The 25,586-nt window shown below is 40.7% G+C and overlaps 1 protein-coding gene across 2 annotated transcripts in view; it reads left to right on the top strand.

The window, feature by feature from the left end:
- pter (phosphotriesterase related) overlaps positions 1–25,586 on the top strand; it is a 52,347-nt gene that overhangs the window by 24,353 nt on the left and 2,408 nt on the right. For both annotated transcript variants that reach the window (XM_055655191.1, XM_055655198.1), the window contains exons 3-4: positions 5,287–5,552; positions 24,361–24,501. In XM_055655191.1, the coding sequence (XP_055511166.1) occupies positions 5,287–5,552; positions 24,361–24,501 (407 nt within the window). The remainder of the gene's footprint in view (positions 1–5,286; positions 5,553–24,360; positions 24,502–25,586) is intronic.

Below are 25,586 nucleotides of genomic sequence, written 5' to 3'. Positions count from 1 at the left end.
AACACAGTCGGACCTAATAAAGCATTTATTCCTTCCAAACACAGTCGGACCTAATAAAGCATTTATACCTTCCCAACACAGTCAGACCCAATAAAGCATTTATTCCTTCCAAACACAGTCGGACCTAATAAAGCATTTATTCCTTCCAAACACAGTCAGACCTAATAAAGCATTGCAGATTCAAACACAGGCAGGGTAGCAGGCCAAACAATTCATGGCATTGTCATTTCATTTCATTTCCAATTAAGCATTGCACTTTCAAGCACAGGCAGGGCAGCAGACCAAACAACTCGTGTCATTAAGGGCTAACAAATCATTTATTGCAAGTACATTGCAAACGCCCAATTCAGTTGATTCATAGCATAGAATGACAGTCGTGGCCTCTCCCTCGCGATCTTGCAGAGAGACTGACTCATGTCCAGGCATCTGGGGTTTTATAGTGCTGCCCCCCCCCCTCCCCCTGGAAGGGGTGTAACCTTCCTTGCGGTGATTATCAGGCGAGAGGACCAATCACCTGATCTCAAGGTTTGTTTAAACACTCATAACTTTTTTATTTTGTATCAATGGCAAAAATCCTCGGGGCCTGCTCAGCGGAGGAGGAATGTGAGTAAGATGGGCAAGAATTACAGCGATATAGGGTAGTGTTTTTTCTAAAATCAATATACAGCGCAGACAGGAAGTGGTCAAGATGAGACTTTTAATTATATAGATAGTTCAACACTAAATAGCGCTTTATTTGTCACATATGCAATTGCTCAGTGAAATTTTTTTGCATATATTATACATGCAGGCGTCGCCATTATTGGCGCCATTATTCAAAGTTCGGCCAGCCTGCACGCTTGATGTACTGGAGCTGTTCCCGCGAACTTCACTTCCTTCTCCTTGACCGGCCATCTTTTTGTCCCAGGGCGTCTCCTGCAGTCTACTTTGAAGGCACTGGAGGACTGACCCCGGTTCACCCTCCTACTGGCCCTTGCTCCTAGCGTCCGATGTCTCCAGCTCCCTCCCGGTACCGCCGATCGACGAGCCTTTGGGCAGGCCCCCGGTTATGCCGTCTGAATTGCCTTCAGGCGGGTCCCGCCAACCAATGAGCTTTCGAGCAGATTAGACGAGCCTTCGTGCAGGTTTCCTGTCCCACTGAGCATCAAACCCTTAGTCAAGGTCGTGATATGGTCATCTTCATCCATTTTTGCAATCTTTACTATCTTTTGTTCTTCCACTATCACTGTCTATATTTCCTCTGACTAGAATCCTCCCACAAATGCTTTAGTTTAAACTCTCATCTACAGCTCTAATTATTTGATTTGCGGTTATTTGATACAGGTGCTAAACAAATTCAAGCGAAGACCAAATCAATTGCACAGCTCCTTTCCCCCCTGTACATGTGCTAGAGCTCTATGAGTTGTAACTAATTTCTCACACACTAACCTCTGAGTCACACAGTCAATGTAACTATTCTCATTTGCCCTTTGCCAATATGCACATGGCTCAGGTAATGTGGATTATTGCCTTTGTGGTCTATGCTTTTAATTTGGACACCAGATACTTGAATCATTTCAGTTCTACCTTTTTTACTCATGTATTTGTCATTGGTTTTCATTGAGTGTGCAGAATTTGGCTGCTCTTGAACATAGTTTAGTATATTCTGGTCGCGTGTACTGAGGTACAGTCAAAGGCTATTTTTGTTGCCTGTTATTCAATCTGCAAAGAGACAAAACATGATTTGAATCAAGCCGTCCACAGTGTTCCACTACAGGGTAAAGGGAATAACATATTGTGCAAGGTCATATCTAGTACAGATAGTTTGAAGGTCTTCAATGAGGTATATGGTAGGTCAGATTGGCTCTCTAGTTGGTGATAGAATAATTCAGTTGTCTGATTACAGCTGGGAAAAAACTGTCCCTGAATCTGGAGATATGTGCTTTCATGCTTCTGTACATCTTGCCTTGATGGGACAGGGGAGACGATGAAATGAGCAGGGTGAGACTCGTCCTTGATTATGCTAGTGTCCTTGCCGAGGCAGTGTGAACTGCAGATGGAGTCAATGGAAAGGAGGTTGGTTTGTATGATGGTCTGGGCTATGTCCACAATTCTCTGAAATTTCTTGCGGTCCTGGATGAAGCTGTTCCTTAACTGCTCTGGTGCATCTTGATAAAATGCTCTCTACGCCGCATCAATAGAAGTTGGCGAAAGTTGTTTGGGACATGCTGAACTTTCAAAGCCTTCTAAAGAAGTAGAGGCAATGGTGTCCTTTCTTGGCTGTTGCTTTGATATGGCTGATCCAGGACAAGTTGCTGGTGATATGTACCATCTCTTCTTCGGAGCCATCAATATGCATAATTGTTTAAATTTTTGTCATTTATTTTCCATTCTCAGTCTGAGGGATCCACAGTAACCTTTTCCTTGTTGTAGAGCCATATAAACATTTACAGTTGAACCTTCATGGAAGGAGACATGGAAAATCTACTGGAAATGAAGATCAACAGATCCAGAGTGAATAAAGAGCTCAAATAAATTATCATTAAGAAAAATAGTGTTGGAGAATTCTTGAGTACAGAAGTTTGGAGGGTTTTTTACAGTTGCATAAGACATTGGTGAAGCCATTTTTGGAGTACTGTGTTCAGTTTAGGTCATGGGGTGGAAGATTGCAACCTTCACGTGGTCCGCCCTGTTTCGACTAATGCAATCAACTCGACGTGCACAAACAGAAGATCAAATAGAACAAGTTGTCCAACAACTTTAGGCTGTGCATGCCACACGAAAGAAGAAGAGGTTTAGGTCACCATGTTATATGAAAGATGTTGTCAAACTGGAAAGGGTTTTGCTAGTAGTCGAGGCTAGACAATAGATAATTGACAATAGGTTCAGGAGTAGGGCATTCGGTCCTTCGAGCCAGCACCGCCATTCAATACGATCATGGCTGATCACATTGAGTTATAGGGATCATTCCTTGGAGTGCAAGAGGATGAGGGGTGATCTTATAGAGATGTATAAAATCATAATAGGGTAAATACGCGGAGTTGGGTAATCTGGAGCCAGAAGACCAACCATGACTATAACTCTAAGCTAATGGATCTGAAGACCCATAAACTCCCAGATCCCAATGGTTGACATTCCAAGGTTACACAATTGATTCACCATAAAAATAATGCTTAAACTGGTTATCATCTTACAATATATCATGGATTCCACAATGGTTCCAATAGATGAGAGTTATCGTCATACAACGTGAAAACAGGTCCTTTGGCCCATCTTGCCTATGCTGACCAACATGCCCCAATGACATTAGTCCCACCTGCCTATGTTTGGCCCATATCCCTCTAAACATTTCCTATCCATGTACCTGTCCAAATGACTTTCAAAAGTAATCCAAGTGTCTTTTAAATGTATTAGTTATTTAACAAAATTAGAATTTACAGGATTACAGTTATGATCTACATACAAGAACACTCCTGCTCATGCATGTCACACTGTCCTCTTCCAGTTTATTTGAAGCTCTGATCCTTGTTCTACACACCAGCTTAACACAAACAAAATGTGGCTAATCTTCCATCTATACTCACCACTTACTTGAGATCCTACTTCAGTTTTCCTCACCCAGGCTCAGGTGTAACCATGTCACTAAACTTCCTTGGCATAAAGTTTCCACACTTTGCCAACTGCACTGTCCCCTCCTTTCAAAACTCTCACACAAACACTTAAATCTTAACCTCCCCCCCCCCCCCCCCCCCCCCACCACACACACACACAACTTCTCTGTACATTGTCTGCTCCATTTCAACCTCTTTATATTCTGAAATGTTGTCAGGTGCCTCAGTTGCTGACCCTCTCACTTTTGACTTAGAAAGTTGTGCATGTAAATCTACCTCCAGAGATTGGATACACCGTGCACCTCGGTCTCCAAAGTACTGAAAGAGTTTTGCGATGTCAGAAATGCCATCTTTTAAGATAAAGCATTAAAATGAAACTCCATCATCTGCTCGCTCAGATGGATACAAAAGATCTGACAGCGCTATTTCGAAGAAAAGCGGAGGAGTTATTCCGGTGTCTTGGCCAATATTTATTCTTTAGTACCTAAAAACAGATTATATGGTCATTATCAAGTTTTGTTTGTGGCGCTGCCATCTGTGTGGGAGCCTGCACATGTGAATTGGCTGCCAGATTCCCTACATTAAACGTGAGCACAATTAGCTGCAAAGTGCATTGGAATGAACTGAGGTTATGAATGATACCATGTTAATCAAATAGTCATAGAATCACATTTTCACTGGAGGTGGCCAATTGAGTATTATGCTATCTCTATCTGGAAACCAATTCAAACTAAATCCACTATGCGTTCTCTCTAAGTGAGTAATTTTATGTCCCCGAAGTTTCTCTTTGAAATTATGGATTGGTTCCATTCCCCTATCTCATGGACAGCAAGTTCTGAGTCATTGCCATGTATTGCATAAAACAGCTTTTCCTGAAATTCATGTTTCTTGCATTAACCCTTAAAACTGAGCCCTATAGCTAGTTTGATTTTCTCCTCTAAATCTTTCATAATCTTGTACACCTCTGGCAATTCTCTCCTTAATCTTTTCTGGTCCAACAAGAATAAATGCAGCTTCTCCAACCTAATCAAAGACCTATATTCCTGAAATTGAGAACCTAATAACCTGGTACCAAAATAATAACAATTCCCTCAATGTCAGTAAGACAAAAGAGATTGTGATCCACCTCAGGAAGCGAAGCCTTTTTCTATATTTTTCGCCAGATTACTTATCAATGCCAAGGTCCTCTTTTACTGAATTCTGATCCCACACATTTTTGTTATGGTTCTTTTGGGCAATATTATAAGCCTTTTCCTTTAACCTAAAATGATTGCTAACTTTTGTCCATTACAGTTAGGATGCTTCCCATACAGTTTTCTGCCTTTACGAGGATATACTTATTTGCAATCTAACTATTACTTGATTACATGTCAGTCATTACTTGACTACATCCATCATTTTGATGTGGTTTCTCAATCTATCATACTTATTTCAGGTAGTTTCCTTGCTTAAGCCACTAGACTTAATGAATCATATTTAATATTTTTTTTTACAAAATTCTATAATATTATGATCACCCTTAAGTAAGATGAATATGAATGGGATTGGTTAATAATGTGACAGTAGAATAATCTGGGGAAGCAACTTGGGGAATTTTGAGGTAATTGAAAATCACTGAAGAATCCATAAGGATTATCTGCAGTATGATAACAGGGTAAATTGTGTGCAGTAACACAACAGGTTTGTTTTTTTGCAGTTAACAGGTATTCTTGTGAATGAGATTCTCCATGGAGCAGATGGAACTGACATCAAATGTGGAGTGATCGGAGAAATTGGCTGTTCTTGGCCAATCACCGAGAGTGAAAAGAAAGTTCTTCGTGCCACAGCTGAGGCACAGACACAGCTTGGCTGTCCTGTTATCATTCACCCAGGCAGAGACGTTGACTCGCCTTTCCAGATTATTCAAATACTTCAGGAGGCTGGGGCTGACATCTCTAAAACAGTCATGTCCCATCTAGACCGGTAAGTGGAGGAAGTTGTACAAGCACCTAGCTTACTTGCAAATAGTTTTGGAATAAGGAGTGCTTACAGATGAAAGATATGATTAGACTTGGCTGATATTATCTTGTTCAAATTAGACTTTTTTAACACATGGGATCAATATAACTGGAATAATCATTTGTAAATTATATAGTTATTTCTGCATTTTCTACAAGATAAAAAATGTGTCCTTGATCATTAACATTACTTGTAACATTATCTCGATGGAACTGCATTTTGGAAATGTAACGTAGTATACAGATGATGCCACATTATCTGCAGGAAAGAGCTGCAGATGCTGGTTTAAATCGAAGGTAAACACAAAATGCTGGAGTAACTCAGGAATGGATGATGTTTTGGGTCGAGACCCTTCTTCAGACTGAAGTTACTCCAGCATTTTGTGTCCACCTGCTATATTATCTGTTTGGCATTAATGACTGGGAACAAATATCAACTCTGTGTATATGCCCAACATTTCTCATGTGCCCACTAGTCTGAAGAAGGGTCTCGACCTGAAACGTTACTTATTCCTTCTCTCCAGAGATGCTGCCTGTCCCGCTGAGTTACTTCAGCATTTTGTGTCTATCTTCGGTTTAAATCAGCATCTGCAGCTCCTTCCTACACATTTTTCTAGCAGGTTCAGATTAACACTGTGATCTTTAGACAATTTTTCTGCTGCTTCTAAGCAGGTCTGACATAGTTCACATACTGATCAAAATCAGAAGTTCTCTTTTGGAGAAAGAGAATATGTGTAGTATATTTACAGTATATGTGCAGTTGGATAATCCTGAAGAAAGCAGGCCTTCACGGCTCCAGGCATTGAATACAAGAGTTGGGATGCCATGTTACAGTTGTACAAACCAATGGAGAGGCTGCATCTGGAATGTTTAATGCAGTTATAGCCCCCTTACTCGAAAAAGGATCAGATTAATCTAAAAAGGGTGTATACAAGCATTTTGCCAGAATTGGAGGGCTTGAGTTATGTGAGAATGGATAGGCTGGGACTGTTGTCCCTGCAGCAAAGGAGGTTGAGGGATGACCTTGGTAGAGGTTTACAAAAGGGTGATTGGTCACTGTCCTTTTCCCAGAGTAAGGAAGCCTGAGATCAGAGGACATCGGGTAAAAGTGTGAAAACAATTTTGTTGAGGGGATCTGAGAATCAGGTTTTTCACACAGGGTGGAGGGAATATCGGTTGAGCTGCCAGAGAAAGCTGCAGTGGTGGGTACAATTCGTTTTAAAAGATATTTGGATAGGTACATGGACAGACAGGGTTCAGCAGCATGGCCCAACTTGCCCATGCTGACAAGCATTCCCCATCTACACTAGTCCCACCTGCCTGTATTTGGCCTTAAACCGATCCTATCCATGAATGAGTTGGGTTAAATGACCTGTTTACATATTGTATAACTTAATGACTCTAACATAGCTCAATGGAAAATTACTGTATTAGTACATTCTTCTTAATTTATTTACCTTTCATACATACTTCCTCTATTAAAGTCAATCCTTTGACCTGTTATTTATTCTAGTTTCAGACCCTTTTTTGTGAATGATTGGTGGTCTTAATTGGGAGGTTTATCTTAGGTTCTAAATGTTTTGTTCATGAAAATATTTGCCTTTCTGTAGATAATATTTTTTTAAGATGAATAGTCCCGAGTTAATAAGAATTACAGGAATGTTATTTGTTCATTGTGGATGTTGCTTTTTCTGGGATGTGCTAGTATTTGCTACATAGTCAGAGTCTTACAGCGTAGAAATGGGCCCTCAGCCCAACTTGCCCACACCAACCAACATGTACCACTTGCACTAGTCCCACCTGCCTGCATTTGGCCCAGATCCCTCTAACCCTGTCCTACCCATGTTGCTGTCTAAATGTTTCTTAAATGTTGCGCTAGTACCTACCTGAACAATCTCCCCCGACAGATCATTCTATACACCTACCATTCTTTGTGTGAAAAAGTTACCCCTCACGTTCCTTATCTTTGTCTGTTCCTAAGAAGATTGTGATGTGCAATCTTCTTGAACTGCGACTGTTCTTCCAGTGCAGTTACTCCCACTGCATTGCTGGGTGTGGCGTTCCAAGATTTGTCCCCCACAATGATGAAGGAACAGCTATGTTTTTCCAAATCAGAACGATGGATGACCTGTATGGGGTCACGAGTTCAGAGAGTCAAGAATATTTAATCATCTTATTTACTGGCCATGGAACAAGGAAAGTCTTACTTGTTGCAACTTAACCATTAATGCATAACCACCAAAATAAATATATAATGATCGATAGTACAATAAAATAATAGATAGGTAAACATAATACTGCAAATAGTGCAAAAACTGAAGTCTGTAGTGCAACCAAAGACATGGGCCATGGATCATTCTGAAGAATGGTCCCGACCCCAAAACGTCACCTATCCATGTTCTCCGGAGAATCTGCTTGACCCGCCGAGTTACTCCAGCACTTTGTGTCTTTTTTTGTGAACTATCATCTGCAGTTCCTTGTTTCCCCATGGAAGATCATTGTTAAGTTAATGGTCAGTTTGGTAGAGTTTTCAGGATCTTATCGTTCCAACGTGTTTGCGTGTCCTCTTCTAATCTAAAGAAGACCCAAAATGTCATCTGTCCATTTCGTCCACAGATGCTACCTGACCAGTTGAATTCCGCCAGCACTTTGTGTTTTGCTCAAAATTCCAACATTTACATTTTCATGTGACTCCTAGTCCTCTTCAATGGTTTGGGAGATCCTGTTTGATGAGAACAATGTAATGGTTGGCAAAACATCCTCAGATCAGAATATCCTCAGACAGTTTCTTCAAAAGCGCCAAAATATTGGACTGGCGTGGTTTATAACAAAACCATTCAGAGCTAGTACCTGAATATTAAATTGATCTCTAATATTTTAGTGATGTGATCTATTCAGTTTTTTTCCCCTATTGAACAATCGTCCAGTAGAGTAAAAGTCATTGGAATGACTGGAAGTATCAATTATTTTGATAGAGAGTAGCAATGCTACAACATTTTGAGATTTAAAAAATCAAGTCTGCAATTTATCCCATCAGATAAAGCATAAAAATAAGTTTAATTTGACACCTAATTCACTTTCATATCTTCAGTATTAAAAATGTTATGGCCATTTTCATACTCGGAAATTAGCATCTTGTTCCCTATTGCTTTTCCATTGACTTAACACAAAAGCTGTGATTGAGGACAGTCAAAAGCCCATAACGTTCTTAAAAATTAAGAGAATTGAAAGAAAATTTCAGTTATTATAGATTGAAGCATTCTGAAACAAATATGAAACAATCTTACTTGGATGACCTGAAATTAAAGCATATAATTAGTTAGTTACCCAATTGTAGCTAATTACATGATTCAATTACTAGATCTAAACATCCATCCATTTCTTATGAAAAGATCAACATTTTTAAATAGCCTAAGTGTCCAAATAACATACACACAAGAATTCACAATATAACATGATTTTTAAATCTCATTGGCATGGATTTATAGGCCAAATGGAAGGAATTTAGTGTTTAATACCTGCAAATTAATGGCCATTTAAATCATCTTGCGAGTGGGTTTTTCTGGAACGCGATCATTTGGAACGTTGCAGTTGCGGTGAACCCCATATCGGCAGGAAAAATACTGCCGGTGCATCTTAAGGAGGACTTTTATACATAAAATAAACAACTTTCTTTTACATGTCACGTACGTGAAATCCGTTCCCGTTGTCGGCGTTGACGGCTTTAGAAGCTGATTTTTAAATTACTCCAGCGCTGAACTCGTCAGGCGATTTAAAAAAAAAAAAATTCCCAGAACGCCCGTCGGAACAATTCTTCAGCAGATGCTTGCACTCTGAGAAAATATAATCCAGGACAGGTAGGTGAAAACCGTATTTTAAACCCCCCCCCCCCCCCCCCCCCCCCCCCCCCCTCAAAGGGTCCAAAATTGCGCACACAGCCAGTGGCAGAACTGCAGCGCCGCTGAAGGTAAGTTTTGTAACATACCTAAATCATAGATTTCAGAATTTCCAAAACATATGTATAGAGTGCATTTGTAAATTAAATACAGCTGCATTTGATCTAATTATCCAGTTCTACGACAATTATCAAGCCTAACTAAATTACCATTCCCGGTATAATAAATTGCAAAATAATTTCTTCGTCTCATCAAAGGAATTTTATTCACATTCTACAGTGTATTGTCAACCTCCAATTCGATATTCTCTGCAGAGGTATACTGTTGAATAGATTTTGGGCATTTGATAACATCCAGTTATGAAGGAGAACAATTGCACCTATTAATAGAATTCCTTAACTATATAGCATATTAACAACCAGGTTACACTAAGTATTCAGGAAGGAAAGAAACCGAGCAGGAATTGGAAGTTAGAACGAAGTGAACAAAGTAAATAGAAAGCAGAAAAAAAGGCCAGAAACAAATGAGGTCAAACAATGGAAAAAAAGTTAAAATAGCAACACTAAACATGTTGCATCCAAATGCTCACTGCTTTTGGAACAGGGCAATGAATAAATGTCAGAAGTACAATTAAAGATGTGTGATCTAATTATAAAATGATTTGTGACAGCACGGTGATTAAAGTTGAGAGCTTAATGCCTGGGGAAATTCTTTATTTAGGAAATACAGGTAAAAGGGATAAGAAGTTTGGGTTTCGGTGCTAGTTTATTATTGCCACATAAGCCGAGATACAGCAGAAAACTTGCATTACAGCCCAAACAAAACCATAAATGATTACAAGGTGAAGATACGGTATCAGTAGAGCAGTGAGAAATGATCTTTGCTTAGTATATAAAGAAGGGCAAGTTTGAATATAAGAGTAAGTTGGCAGGAAACATGAGAATGGACAATGAGACCTTCAATAGGTTTGCAAAAAAGTAACAACCCATGAAAGCAAACGTTGCTCTCCCACAGACAGTGTTGGATGTATAATTGGGATAAGAACATGGCAGAAGAAAACACAAAAAAAATCAAGAAATATTACAGAATCATAGGTCTAAGGAGAGTGAAAACTGATGTATTAATTTTAAAAAAAGTATAGTTAAGTAGAATGATAAATTCCTGGAACTGAATTCTATATATCCTAGTGTTTTGAAAAGAGTGACCAGAGAGCAAGTGAATACTCTGGTTATCGTCATCCAGAATTCTATAGACTTTGGAATAGTTCCTGAGGATTGAAGATTTGTAAATGTGACCCCAGTAGCTAAGAAAGGATGGAGAAGGAGCCTGGAGGTTAATCAATCTATTAGCTTGACACCAACAGCTTTTAAAGGCTAGAAGCTATTATAGAAAATGTAATGGTAGAATTCCTTGAAAATGCGTTCCACGTTTGAAAGGAAATTCATGATTGGCTTATCGACTGGAGATCTTTGAGGATGTAATTAGCAGAATTAAATAAGTGACCAGTGAATGTGATATATTTGGGTTTTGAGAAGGCTTGTGGATTGGCATCAGCCTGCATGTCTTTTGACGTTCATGCAGAGGGGCACAATAAATATATGGATCAAGATAAAACATCCTTCCTCACTTTCTTTATATCCCACACTATGAATGGACAAAGTAAAGTTTGAACACACTACTCATAAAAGCACAGTCCTGTGTGACAATTTTTTCTCGGCCAAACAGGTTTTCCATGGCAGCAATGTAGCATAAACAGATTGGATTAATTCCTAAGATTAAGAATCGTTCTATGAGTAATTGGGTGGAATTACTCCGTACATAAGGTCATGGGGTGGGGTGGGGTTAGTGAAAGTGGTGTCAAAAGGTCATAAGGAATAGGAGTAGAATTAGGCCATTCGGCCCATTGTCTACTCCGCCATTCAATCATGGCTGATCTATCTCTCCCTCCTAAGCCCATTCTCCTGCCTTCTCCCCATAACCTCTGACACCTGTACTAATCAAGAATCTATCCATCTCTGCCTTAAAAATATCCTCTGACTTGACCTCCATATTCTTCTGTGGCAAAGGTGTATTTGGATTTTTAGAAGGATTGTGTTTGGACCCCACAGAATGTTGGTCAAAAGGGTTAGAGTACAAAGAATTCAGGATGATATACTGACATGAATAAGCACTAGTTATCAGTCAGAAAGCAAACAAACCTTTCTCAAGTTGGAATGCTGTGACCAGTGAGGGACCCTAGGAGTTGGTACTTGCGACCCCAGTTTTTCACAGTATATATCAACAATTGGCTGAAGAGATAAATGTCATATTTCCATGTTAGCTGATGATAGGTAGGATTGTGAGGAGCAAGGAAAATATCAATAGGCTTCAAGAGAAAGATACTTGCTGAGTGAGAGAAATTCTCAATGAAATTTAAAATAAATTTCCAAAGGCCTTGACAAGATGTCTCAGGGTATGCTGATCCAGAAGGCTATATGTAGCACCGATCCCAACAATGTGATTCACTCTTAACCAACTCTCTAGTCGAAAGGCAATTGGGGATGGACAGTAAATGGTGGCATTGCCACTGATACCCACATCCTGTGAATCAAATTTAAACACATTAAAAGAGCAGTGAACGCCAGGGACATGACTATAATTTTCTCACGTCTGTCAAGTAATTGATCATTATTATTCTCTCCTTCTAGTTCCTTTTTTAGATGGCCTTCTCCTCAATCTGTGCTGCCAACTCTATCGCTGAGCACCAGATCCAACCATGCTAATTCCTGAGGTTGGACCAGACTGCAATCTGTATGGTTGTAGCTCATCAGTTGTTAAAACCTTTCTCAACACTTGATTTTTCAACACTTGATAATTCTAACCTACTTCTGCTCAACCATGCTCATTGAATTCTCTGAAAACATTGGCATTCGTTTATGATTGTTGGGTGTATTGAGACAGTGAAAGTCTTTGAGTGCTAACCAGTCAAATCACAGTACATGAGTACAATCAAACCACACACCGTTCAACAGATGGTGCAAAGAAAAATATTGGGTTATGATATTATAGCATTGCCATTACAGAGACAAATGCTAACGTCTGTAAGAAGATCGGGACTACACCATATTTTATGGGAGGACCATTTAGCAGTCTGAATACAGTGGGGGGAAAACTGTTCCTGAATCTGGTGGTATATGCTTTCAAGCTTTTGTATATTCTGCCTGACATGAGAGGGGCAAAGAGGGAATGACTGGGGTGAAAAAGCTCCTTGATCATAGGTACACAAAAATGCTGGAGAAACTCAGCGGGTGCAGCAGCATCTATGGAGCGAAGGAAATAGGCGACGTTTCGGGCCGAAACCCTTCTTCAGACTGATGAATTTTCTCCTTCTTGCAGTTCCTTCTTGAGCGCCAAGCTCCTTGATCATGTTGGCTGCTCTCCTGAGGCTGGGTAAAATGTAGATGGAGACAGTGATGGGGAGGCTGGTCTGTTTGATGGACTGTCTATATCCACAACTCTGCAATTTCTTGCTGTCTTGGGCTGAGCTGTTGCCAGAACAGGAGATAATTCCAAACTCTGCTGCTTCTGTCCCAAAATATTGCTAGGCCTATGCACACACTGACTAATATTGCTTTAAGGCTTGGGAAGTATTTGGCTGTCATCACCTTCACTAATCTAGTCCATGGGACCAAACTTTCAACAGTTTTGCACTTCTTCGAGATTGTACTGAAGTGTTAATCTGTCCAGTAGACTGAAGTAACTATGTAATTATTTTTTAGTCCATGATAATTTGAGCCTAAAATCAGACAGGTGCTTTGTGATTAATTGGGAAAAAAAAAAGATTTTAATGTCAAAATAAATTGGAAATTCATTTGCCTCTAATTTAAAGTTACATCGTCATGGACAGACTGTCAATGAGGTTGGGTGCAAATAGGAATTGGAGTCATAAACTGTCCCACATATGAATCACATGGAGAGCACCAGATATCTGCTTGATTCCCAATGTTATTGCCACCAACTGAGCTGTTTTAAACCTTGTGAAGCATTTTTAATCAGAGTAAAAAATATATGCACACACCCTAGTGAAGCTCATGTCTTTTCACTACCTGACTGAGAAGATCTTATCAGATAATTTATTCACACTCCTATTCATTTCACCTTCTTAAGTTAAACATTTGCAAGATATCACCATGATTGGTGTCAGCACATCCTTCACTAGTTTGACCCATCCTTCTACATTCCTCTGCAGTCTTTGTTCATTTAAAGTAGTTAGAAACATAGAAAATAGGTGCAGGAGGAGGCCATTCGGCCCTTCGAGCCAGCACCGCCATTCATTACAATCATGGCTGATCGTTCCCTATCAATAACCCGTGCCTGCCTTCTCCTCATATCCCTTGATTCCACTAGCCCCTAGAGCTCTATCTTATTCTCTCTTAAAGGGAATTCCACAAATTCACAACTCTCTGGGTGAAAAAGTTTTTTCTCACCTCAGTCTTAAATGGCCTCCCCTTTATTCTAAGACTGTGGCCCCTGGTTCTGGACTCGCTCAACATTGGGAAAATGTTTCCTGCATCTAGCTTGTCCAGTCCTTTTATAATTTTATATGTTTCTATAAGAGACCCCCTCATCCTTCTAAACTCCAGTGAATGCAAGCTTAATCTTTTCAATCTTTCCTCATATGACAGTCCCGCCATCCCAGGGATCAGTCTTGTGAACCTACGCTGCACTGCCTCAGTCACTAGGATGTCCTTCCTCAAATTAGGAGACCAAAACTGTACGCAATACTCCAGATGTGGTCTTATCAGAGCACTATACAACTGCAGAAGAACCTTTCTACTCCTATACTGAAATCTTCTTGTTATGAAGTTAATTTAAGTTAATTTAACTTAAATTAGGAAGGAAGTCTAGGAAGGAACTGCAGATGCTGGTTTAAACCGAAGATAGACACAAAAAGCTGGAGTAACTTAGCGGGTCAGACAGCATCTCTGGAAAGAAGGAATGAGTGACGTTTTGGGTTGAGACCCTTCTTCAATGTCACCATTCCTTTTCTCCAGTTAATTTAGCTTTCCAGTTCCGATTAAGAATCTGTACCTTAAATTTGTCTATTTTCCAATCTGATGCAAATGCCTGGTGTTTCCTATTTATTTAAGATTTCAACTAGTTGTGAAGTTTTTCTATCCATCTTTTCCTATGAATATATTTTTTTCAGTTTGATTCCAAGTATTGGAGTATTGCCATCAAGTGATGTAGTTTTCCTTTCTTAGAGGTATGAGTTTATTATTGTCACGTATAGTGAGATACAGTGACAGAATTAATTTTGCATGTGATCCAAGCAAATCATAGAATTGATGAGTAATACAGGTAGTGCAAAAAGATAAAGGAAACAGATTGCAGAATATAATAAAGAACAAAGTGCTGGAGGAACTCAAGCAGGTTGGGGCAGAATCTTGGGAGGGCATGGTAGATGACATTTTGGGTTGGGACCTTTCTTCGGCTAATGAAGTAACTGGGGAGAAAGTTGGAAAGAGAGTTAGGGGTGGAATAAAACCTGCCAAGTGATGTGGACAATAGACAATAGGTGTAACCATTTGGCCCTTCGTGCCAGCACCGCCATACAATGTGATCATGGCTGATCATCACCAATCAGTAGCCCCGTTCCTGCCTTCTCCCCATATCCCCTGACTCCACTATTTTAAGAGCCCTATCTAGCTCTCTCTTGAAAACATCCAGAGAACCTGCCTCCACCGCCCTCTGAGGCAGAGAATTCCACAGATTCACCACTCTCTGTGAGAAAAAGTGTTTCCTTGTCTCCGTTCTAAATGGCTTACTCCTTATTCTTAAACTGTGTCCCCTGGTTCTGGACTCCCCCAACATCGGGCAACATGTTTCCTGCCTCTAGCGTGTCCAAGCCCTTAACAATCTTATACGTTTCAATGAGATGCCCTCTCATCCTTCTAAACTACAGTGTACAAGCCCAGCTGCTCCATTCTCTCAGCATATGACAGTCCCGCCATCCCGGGAATTAACCTTGTAAACCTACGCTGCACTCCCTCAATAGCAAGAATGTCCTTCCTCAAATTAGGGGGCAAAACTGCACACAATACTCCAGGTGTGGTCTCACTACAGCTCTGTACAACTGCAGAAGGACCTCTTTGCTCCTATATTCGATTCCTCTTGTTATAAAGGCCAACAGGCCATTCGCTTTCTTCACTGCCTGCTGTGCCTGCATGCTTACTTTTAGGTGAGGTGGGAATGATTAACAGATGGGTGGAGATATTACTCTCTCCCGAGAGAGAACATGTGTAGATAGTATGTTATAGGGCTGAGGATACAACCTTGTGGGGGAACCGCTGTTCAATATTATCATGGATGATGTTTAATCATCTAACCATACTGACCAGACTGGTCGATGATGGCAGAGCTGTAGAGGTATATATGGATTTCAGCAAGACATGCAACAATGTTGCACATGGCGGGCTGCTCTGGAAGTTTAGAGTGGGTAGGATTCAAGGAGAGATAGCTGATTGGATAGAAATTTGGCTTCATGGAAGGAAGGAGTGGTGGAAGGTTGCTTTTCGAACTGGATGCCTCTGATGAGTGGCGTGCCTCGGTTCGATGCTGGGCCCATTGATGTGCGTCACCTATATTAATTATGTCAGTGAGAATGTACATAGCATGATTAGCAAATTAATGGATGACACAGAAGCGGGTGGTATTGTAGATAATGAAGATGGTTGTAAACAATTGCAGCAGTATCTTAATCGGTTGGCCAGGTGGGCTGAGGAATGGTTAATGACATTTAATATAGGGAAATAGGAGATGTTGTGTTTTGGAAAGACTTACATGGGCAAGACCTACACAGTGAATGGTAGAGGTCAGGGGATGTTGTAGAGCAGAGGGATCTAGGAGTGCAGGTACAAAGTTCCTTGAATGTGGTGTCCATAGTGGAAGATAGTGTGGTCAAAGGCTTTCAGCTCTTTGGCCTTTGTCAGTCAGAGTACTGTTCGGGTCATGTTGCAATTATATTAGACTGGTGAGGCCACATATAGAGTATTGTTTTAGGCACCATGTTATATGAAAGATGTTGTCAAGCTTCAAAGGTGCAGAAAAGATTTACACGGATGTTGCCAGAGCTCAAGGGCCTGAGCTATAGGGAGTGGTTGAGCAGACTAGGACTCTATTCCTTGAAGGGGTGAGGGGTGATCTTATAAAAGTGTACAGAATCATGAGAGACATAGATCGGGTAGACACAAAGTCTCTTACCCAGACTAGGGGAAACGAGAACCAGAGGACCTAGCTTTAAGATGAGGAGGGAAAGATTTAATTTGAACCTGACGGGTAACTTTTTAACCCAAAAGGTGGTGGGAGTTGGGGCAGGTACTATTGCAACATTTAGGAAACATTTAGACAGGTATATAGATAGGATAGGTTTAGAGGAATATGGGCTAAATGCAGACAGGTGGGCCTAGTGTAGATGGGACATGTTGGTCGGTGTGGGCAAGTTCGGCCGAAGGGCTTATTTCCACACTGTATGATGCTATGACTCTATGATTGTTGTCTATGGATCACAAATCCAGTTGCAGAGGGGGATGCTGATACCAAAGTCGAGGAGATTGGAGTTGTGTTTGTTTGGAATTATGGTTTTGAAAGCAGTGGAATAGTCAATACATTGGAGTAGACGTCCTTGTTATCCAGATGGTCTGGGTAAAAAAATTAGGCCTAGGGAATGGCTTCTGCCATAGACCCGTAGGCAAATTACAATGGATGTAGTCTGTCCAGGAGCCTAGAGTTGATGTGCATTATGTCAGGATCTATGGATCTTAAATTTTCCTTTCGTAAAAAATAAAAAGTGACAATCCTAATCCATTATAAATAGCCACCATGAGGAACAAGGCGGATTCAATTTAAAGATCTCCTCAGTGTATTCTTATACATTTTTTTACCATTTTCCTTTTCCCTATCTAATCCCAAATTCCACTTGACAACACTAAAATATCTCACCCCATGATAATCACACTATTTCACTTGTTTCTCACTCCTTAAATTGGTACTATAAGAAATGCCATACCCACTGCTATTCAATTGTTAATCTTTGTAACTTTCCGCATTGTGGTTGTAACACAAAATATATGTAGTACAAAATGACAGGGGACCTATGCAGGAGATAGGTTTAATAGAACCACCTCTATTTGGGTTTATTTATTGCAAAATAAGATGATGACATTTCATAAGAATTAATTTTCATCTTTGGGCATTGGCAGACCAAAATAATTTATTTTACTCTCCTTGGGGCCAAGCTGGAACTGAGATTTGGCATTTGCCTCTCAATCTGAACAACTCACGAACAAATGACCATTAACTGCATTTTAACCTATTAAGAGGTAAATGTTCTAGCAAAAGCACTAATATATTGGATAGGGCTCCAGGAGAATGGATGAAAACATTTATATCAGTTGTTGTGTCTGGGATCCTCCTTATGTCCTGGAAGACTGATGACCCTGTCAGCACTGTACACTAACAGATCTGTGCATTGGCTGTGCCCTTTTCCCCAGCACACCTATGTGCTGGGAGCTGATTTTTTTTTTTGGCAATTGAGCAGCACCACTGAAAAATGGAATACAAATGAATGAATTGTTTGATTGGACATGTTTTGATTCCGTATGAATTAACTAAAAAATTACCATTTTGATTTGCATCATTCTTTAAGATAAAACTGTCCCATTACTGCTAGCATAGGTTCCTGAAGGTAATGTTTGGCTGAAAATTGTAATAAAAGATCTGGGAAGATGACTGACATTTTACTCAAAATTAATCCTGTGCTTCTTGAATTAATCTCAGAATAATAAACCTGAGTACCTTTTGATATTTATTATGCGTCTGTGTGTGCAAGCATAAAATTGGCATGCAGTTAAGGAAGCTTGGAGGTACAAGTGATGCAAGTGCAAGAATCTGGAGCAAAATAAAGTGCGCTGCTAGAGGGACTCAGCAGGTCAGGCAGCAGCTGTGGAGGGGAATGATTTAGACTTTAAACTTTGGAGAGATACAGTATGGGAAGAGGCTGTTCAGCCCACCGAGTACGTGGTCTAATACACCAGCACTATCCTACACACTAGGGACAAAATACAGAAGCCAATTAACTTACAAACCTATACGTCTTTGGAGTATGGAGGGAAACTGAAGCACCCGGAGAAAACCCACATGGTCATAGGGAGAACGTACAGACTCCGTACAGACAGCACCCATCGTCAGGATCGAACCCGGGTCTCCGGCGTTGTAATGCAGCAACACTACCGCTGTATCACTGTGCCATCATTTTTTGACCTTTTGAGTCAAGACCCTTTATCTGTACTGATGTAGTCCAATGTCCATTTCCCTCCATAGATCCTGTCTGACCCATTGAATTGCAGCTCAAATTACCGGCTTATCAATTTCATGAAAGATTTTTCAACCTACTGATTTATCAAAGTCATAAAATAAAAACTGCAAATGCTGAAAATGTGCAGTTAAAAAAATTACTGGAAATATTCAGCATATCAGGCAGCATATGTGGAAAGAGAATGATTCCATAGATACTGCCCAACCTGTTGTATGTTTTCAGCGGTGTCTGTTTGTAGTATTGATCATTTGTGAGTGGCCTCAAATTATTTCACTTGCCCAACAAATTTGGCAGCATCTGCGAATTCAATCATAATATCACGTGATAAGAGCAGAATCAGGCCATTCGGCATTCAATCGTGGCTGATCTATCTCTCCCTCCTAACCCCATTTTCCTGCCTTCTCCCCATAACCTCTGACACAGTGTACTAATCAAGAATCAGTCTGAAGAAGGGTTTCGGCCCGAAACGTCGCCTATTTCCTTCGCTCCATAGATGCTGCTGCACCCGCTGAGTTTCTCCAGCATTTTTGTGTACCCAAGAATCTATCTATCTCAGCTTTAAATATATCTACTGACTTGGCCTCCCCAGCTTTCTGTGGCAAAGAATTTTACAGATTTACTAGCCTTAATCGTCCCGTATTGAGAAATTCACACTTTGCATTCACTTCCTTGAACCAAGGTCAAACACTCATTCCCATCACATCGAGTTGCAAGTCCCGTCCGTGGACCAGGATTTTGCAGGTTTTGAAATGACGTTCAGCATTGCCTTGTGCAGTGTCTACATCCCCATCTCGCATTCCACAGCACCCTGCTGTGTCTGGGGTCAGTGTGGATGGAGGTTGAGGGGACGGGGTACGGTTGGAGGGGTTTGGGTAGAAGAAAATGTGGAAATAGTTGACAGCCTTTTATGCTCGTTTTAAAATGCTGAAGCTTTAAAAAAATTCCATCTCCATTGAAATAATAAGGAAACAGTGTTGATTCAGCCTCCCCTGGGTACCCCGGGCCAGCTCTGCCACTGCCACGCTGTTATCCGCAGCAAGAGCGTCCCATACCAAGAGACAGAACAGTTAAATGCAACTTGGAGGCTTCCTCTTCCTTTGTTTACCTGCAAACGTTGAAGCTGTTTCGCTGATGGTTTTTTAGCAAAGTGTCATTCCCGAATTGACGGGGTAACATACTGAGTTAAGTATGAGCTGGATAAAATGTGAATTACAGTGGATGAATGTTAAGCCAAGCTAATGCAAAACGCTACGCATTCGGCAGAAGCACCCGAAGACGGTGCCTTCATATTATATCAGTGTAGAAGAACAATCGGGGAAGAAATAACAAATCGGGTCAAGACTTCACTGCAGAATATTTTGGTTGGACCTCACCTTCAGTTCTGATCACTAATTATTGAAGGTAGACAACATTATTGAAGATGCGCTCCATGGTGTCATGCATCTGACCCGTGGGGTGAATCTGGAGAGTCGGCACCTTTTTTTTAACCTGAAATAAATGCTTGAGGTCACGTCAGGATGTTGCACCAAATAAAAAAGGTTAACCGGGAATATATGGAAACCTGGAAATAGAACATGAGGATTCATACAAGTAAATTATCACTTAATAGGTGATCTTTTATGGCAAAGAGCGACATGTGCTCAGAATGGAAGGTCAGGAGACAATGAGGACATTTGAGATAGAAACATAGAAATTAGGTGCAGGAGTATGCCATTCGGCCCTTCGAGGCTGCCCCGCCATTCAATATGATCATGGTTGATCATCCAACTCAGTATCCCGTACCTGCCTTCTCTAAATACCCTCTGATCCCCTTAGCCAGAAGGGCCACATCTAACTCCCTCTTAAATATAGCCAATGAACTGGCCTCAACTACCCTCTGTGGCAGAGAGTTCCAGAGATTCACCACTCTCTATGTGAAAAAAGTTCTTCTCATCTCGGTTTTAAAGGATTTCCCCCCTTATCCTTAAGCTGTGACCCCTTGCCCTGGACTTCCCCAACATCGGGAACAATCTTCCTGCATCTAGCCTGTCCAGCCCCTTAAGAATTTTGTAAGTTTCTATAAGATCCCCTCTCAATCTCCTAAATTCTAGAGAGTATAAACCAAGTCTATCTAGTCTTTCTTCATAAGACAGTCCTTATGAGACCGTCCTTATGATACAATCCATAATGCAAAGGGTTGCTTCAACAACATTGGTTCATCATTGACTTTTAGGCATTGTTAATTATCAATCCATCTACCCGCTGTTTAAGGGCCAATGGTTACAGACTACACTCTCTCAGCTATCCAAACATTCTGCAGATATAGTGAAAAGTGCTGGAATATCTCAGCGGTTCAGGCAGCATCTCTGGGAGGAATGAATGGCCTGAAGAAGGCGTCACATTATCTACATAGGGTGGTCAAGAAGGCTTTCGGCACATTGGCCTCATCTGTCAGAGTATTGAGCGTAGAAGTTATGAGCATGTTACAGTTATACAAGCCTTTGGTCACCCTGATAGCAGATATCTTGTTAAACTGGAGAGGGTGCAGAGGGGATTTACGAGGATGTAGCTAGGTCTCGGTGGCTTATGCTATAGGTAGAGGTTGAGCAGGCTATGACTTTATTCCTTGTAGCGCAGGAGGAAGAGGGGTGATCTTAAAGAAGTGTATAAGATCATGAAAAAATATAGATTGGGTAAATGCACAATAATTTGCCCAGAGTAAACGAATCAATAACCAGAAGACATAAGTTTAAGTAGAGGGGATAAATATTTAATAGGATCCTGAGGGGGCAACTTTTTTTTTATCCAAAGAGTGGAAGATATATGGAAAGAACTGCCGGGGGAAGTAGGTGAAGCACGTACATCACATTTAAAATACATTTGGACGGTTCGTGGATAGAACAGGTTTATAGGCCATACACAGGCAGGTGGGACTAGTGGTGGTTGGTGTGGACAGGTTAGATACATGCTGAACCTGTATATATTAGATACACCGTCTGAAGAAGGGTTTCGGCCCGAAACGTTGCCTATTTCCTTCGCTCCATAGATGCTGCTGCACCCGCTGAGTTTCTCCAGCTTTTCTGTGTAACCTTCGATTCTCCAGCATCTGCAGTTCCCTCTTTAACACTTAGATACATGCTGTTTGACTGAAGGGTCTCGACTTGAAACGCCGCCTAAAAATTGTCCAGAACAAAAACGTGCCGATCCATTCCTTCCACAGATGCTGCCTGACTTGCTGAGATACTCCATCACTTTGTGTTTTGCTCAAGATTCCAGCATCTGCAGTTCCTTTGTCTTCGTCCTGCTTATATCAACATCCAGTATATATACAGATTTTTAGACAGGAAGCAACCGGCTAACGTGCCAAACGGTTCCCCCTCGCTTTGCTGTGTGTATTGCATATTATTGAATTACAGAACAAATTGCAGTTCGTCTGTCGTGTTTGTTCTCGTGTTAAGTTTCTGCAGAGATCTGGTTATTGCATTGTCTGGGTTATAGAAACATAGAAAAATAGGTGCAGTAGGCCATTCGGCCCTTCGAGCCAGCGCCACCATTCAATATGATCATAGCTGATCATCTAAAATCAGTACCCCGTTCCTGCGTTTTCCCCATATCCCTTGATCCCTTTAGCCCTAAGTGCTAAATCTAACTCTCGCGAAAACATCGAATTGGCCTCCACTGCCTTCTGTGGCAGAGAATTCCACAGATTCACAACTCTGGGCGAAGACGTTGCCCACTGCGTGACCATTGCAGACACAAGGAAGCGTAGACGCTGGAAACTTGAGCAAAACACACGGTGCTGGAGGAACTCAGCTGGCCAGGCAGTATATGGGGATGGAAGGACAGACGATGTTTTCGCGTCAGAAACGTCGCTTGACCATTCCCTCAGTCCGGCTGAGTTCCTCCGGCACTTTGTGTTTTGCTCATGGCTTTTGCAATTGAATTAGTCTTAATCTGAAGAAAATGCAGTGAATTATCTTAAATCTTACGAAATCAATACCGTATTTTTAAGCGTCTTACTTGGGAAAGTGGGGAGAAATCAAAATTGTTGGCTTGCTCGATGATTTTGTTTTAGTGGCAAAGAGTTTCTCTTATCAGGAATGAGGAATGGGAACTGGGCTTCTGAGAATGGGGACTTTACCGGCTCGTATGTCTTCCCTACACGTTGGAGCGTCGCGTATCTGGAAATTAGTTTAACCTGCTTGGTTTAAACTGGTCTCGTCATAAACCATCGATCTACCTGAAAATGGATTATGCTTTTTAATAAATATATTATGAGATTTCTGCGCAGAATATTCATTCACGTTTTCTACCCCAATGTAAACGTTATGTCACCGTGTTGTAGTAAACCACGTTAAACATTCAATAAATGTGTGTTGTTTTTGTTGCGAAATATTTCAAGAATATCCAGGTGACCTTATCTGTGTTATCAATGACCGCTCCAAGAATGTTTAGGTTAAACATTGAGAAAATTGTTTTGATTTGTCATTTGCGGCCTTCACCCGGATAACAACTTAGATCCGACGACCCAGCTGAGTACAACTTGCTCCATCGTTTGAATGGACGAAGCAGTATCCAATATGTTGAGGAAAGGTTTGGTGCTACTCGAATTAGACCATTTTACCCCTTGGCCTGACTTTGGTGCCGTCCCACACAGTGGAAAACTTTGATTCTGCTGTGTGGGGATGTTTTATGTCAAATTCTATAGTGTGTGTTCTTTATATTTTTTTTTATTGTATGGCTGTATGGGAATTTCATTTCACTGTGCCATCTGGCACATGTGACAATTAAATGCATTTTGAATCTTGAATCTTGGTGATCGATGACTTAATCCTGGAGCCACGTGTTTTTTGTTTGGCAAGGCGAATAACGTGCTTGAAAACGGATTGACAAAGAGTATAAAAGTGAACACTGACCATATGATGCCCGTGATGACCGGAATTATATAACACTGTAGGAACTAAATACACCGTATTGTACGATGTAAGGGCCTTCATAAAATAGGGCATAGCTCGATTCTCTTCTACATCATTTCAGATACTGGACTGTGTCTCTGGAACTTCCGCTACAATACTATATTCTGCACTTTGTATCTTTTAATTCATATGGTTATAAATCATAAGAACAAATTAGGCCATTCGGCCCATCGAGTCTGTTCCGCCATTCAATCGTGGCTGAGCAATCTTTTCCTCTCAACCCCATTCTCCCGCCTTCTCCCCATAACCTTTGACACCCTTACTAATCAATAATCTGCCAATCTGCTTTAAAAATATTCAACGCCTTGGCCTCCTAAGCCATCTGTGGCAATGAATTCCACAGATACACCACCCTGCGATGAAAGAAACTTCCTCATTTATTTTCTAAAGGCACGGCCTTTTATTCTTAGGCTGTACCTATTGTACCTGAGTTTGGCTTGGTTGTATTTATGTATATTATTATCTATTGTTGATTAGATAGCATGCGAAACACAAAGCTTTTCGCCGTACTTCGGTACACGTGACAATAATGAACCTCGACCTAACATCGTGTATTTTCTTTAATAGGTCCATTTTTGACCCGAATAAACTGATGGAGTTTGCCAGACTGGGAAGTTACCTCGAGTATGATCTATTCGGCACTGAATTCTTGAACTATGCGTTAAATCCTACAATCGATATGCCATGTGACAATGAAAGAATCCGACGGTAGGTACACCCCCAGAACCGGTGCCACTGCCAACAAACTGAATGGCATCAGTTTGTTTTATGGAGAATAATGTTTACTTTAGTGAGTTGGAACATACGATACTGGAACCTGCCCGATTCACTTTTTTAAAAATTGTTTCGAGAAAGCCCGTTCGACTTTTATCCGGCTTTCACATGTGTCGGCGTTTCTGTTTGCATTTACTATCCATTAGATTTATCTCTCTTTCAAATAATTTCAAATGTCCCCTCATTAAAAAGTGCATTTTCATATCACATGACATAACATCGTATTTGCGGAGCATCGGTCGCCATCTGCATTGAGCATTGGGATGCATAACTATAGAATAAACGGCACTGGATCTATCTTAGTGACACTGAAATCAGGTAACTTAGTGGGAAAATGCAGCGATTGTTTGTCATAGAGTGGTTCTCTATATGAGTTGTACCCGCTACATTCACTTCAACACCCGCCGGACTTGAGCATGTAAGATAAGATAAAAGAGGGTGTCAGGTTTAATGACAAATGTACTTTTCATTTGCTATTAATTTGTAAACTGAAGGCTCTTACGAATGAAATAGAAAGAGGATTGTGTGCGTGTACGCTCTTCCGTTGGGAATGGAATGACATCTTCATCGAACATATGGGATACTGTGATCTGAATTAAGATGTCCTTTAATGTACATTTCATCGTTGACACTTGATTATTAATTTCGATACGTTGCAACTTGATTGAAAGTAGTCTGTAAACATGTATTTGTTCAGTATATTCGACAAACATTAAGTATTTATGCACACGATTAGATTAATAACGCCGTTATTTTAGCAACATTTTCTTTAATATTCGGTTTCTTATTAGAGTGCCGGTAATGTTCTTAATTTAGCAAAACAACGAATATTTTGTAAAACGACGAGAAATGCACCATTATCTTGTTGCTGGTTTTGATTAATGTGACTTGAGAACGAGGTAAAGAAATTTCAGATGTCTAAAAAGACATCGTTTGATGTAATGACAAGTGCGCAACTCTTCCGCCCTCAGCCATCTGCTGCCAAATCCTCACCCATGCCTCAGTGACGCCTTCACTTG

Source organism: Leucoraja erinacea, chromosome 2 (genome assembly GCF_028641065.1).
Source record: "Leucoraja erinacea ecotype New England chromosome 2, Leri_hhj_1, whole genome shotgun sequence".
Classification (NCBI taxonomy): Eukaryota; Metazoa; Chordata; class Chondrichthyes; order Rajiformes; family Rajidae; genus Leucoraja; species Leucoraja erinaceus.
The sequence above is the reverse complement of the archived record's forward strand: the minus strand, read 5'-3'. Positions and strand labels throughout refer to the sequence as shown.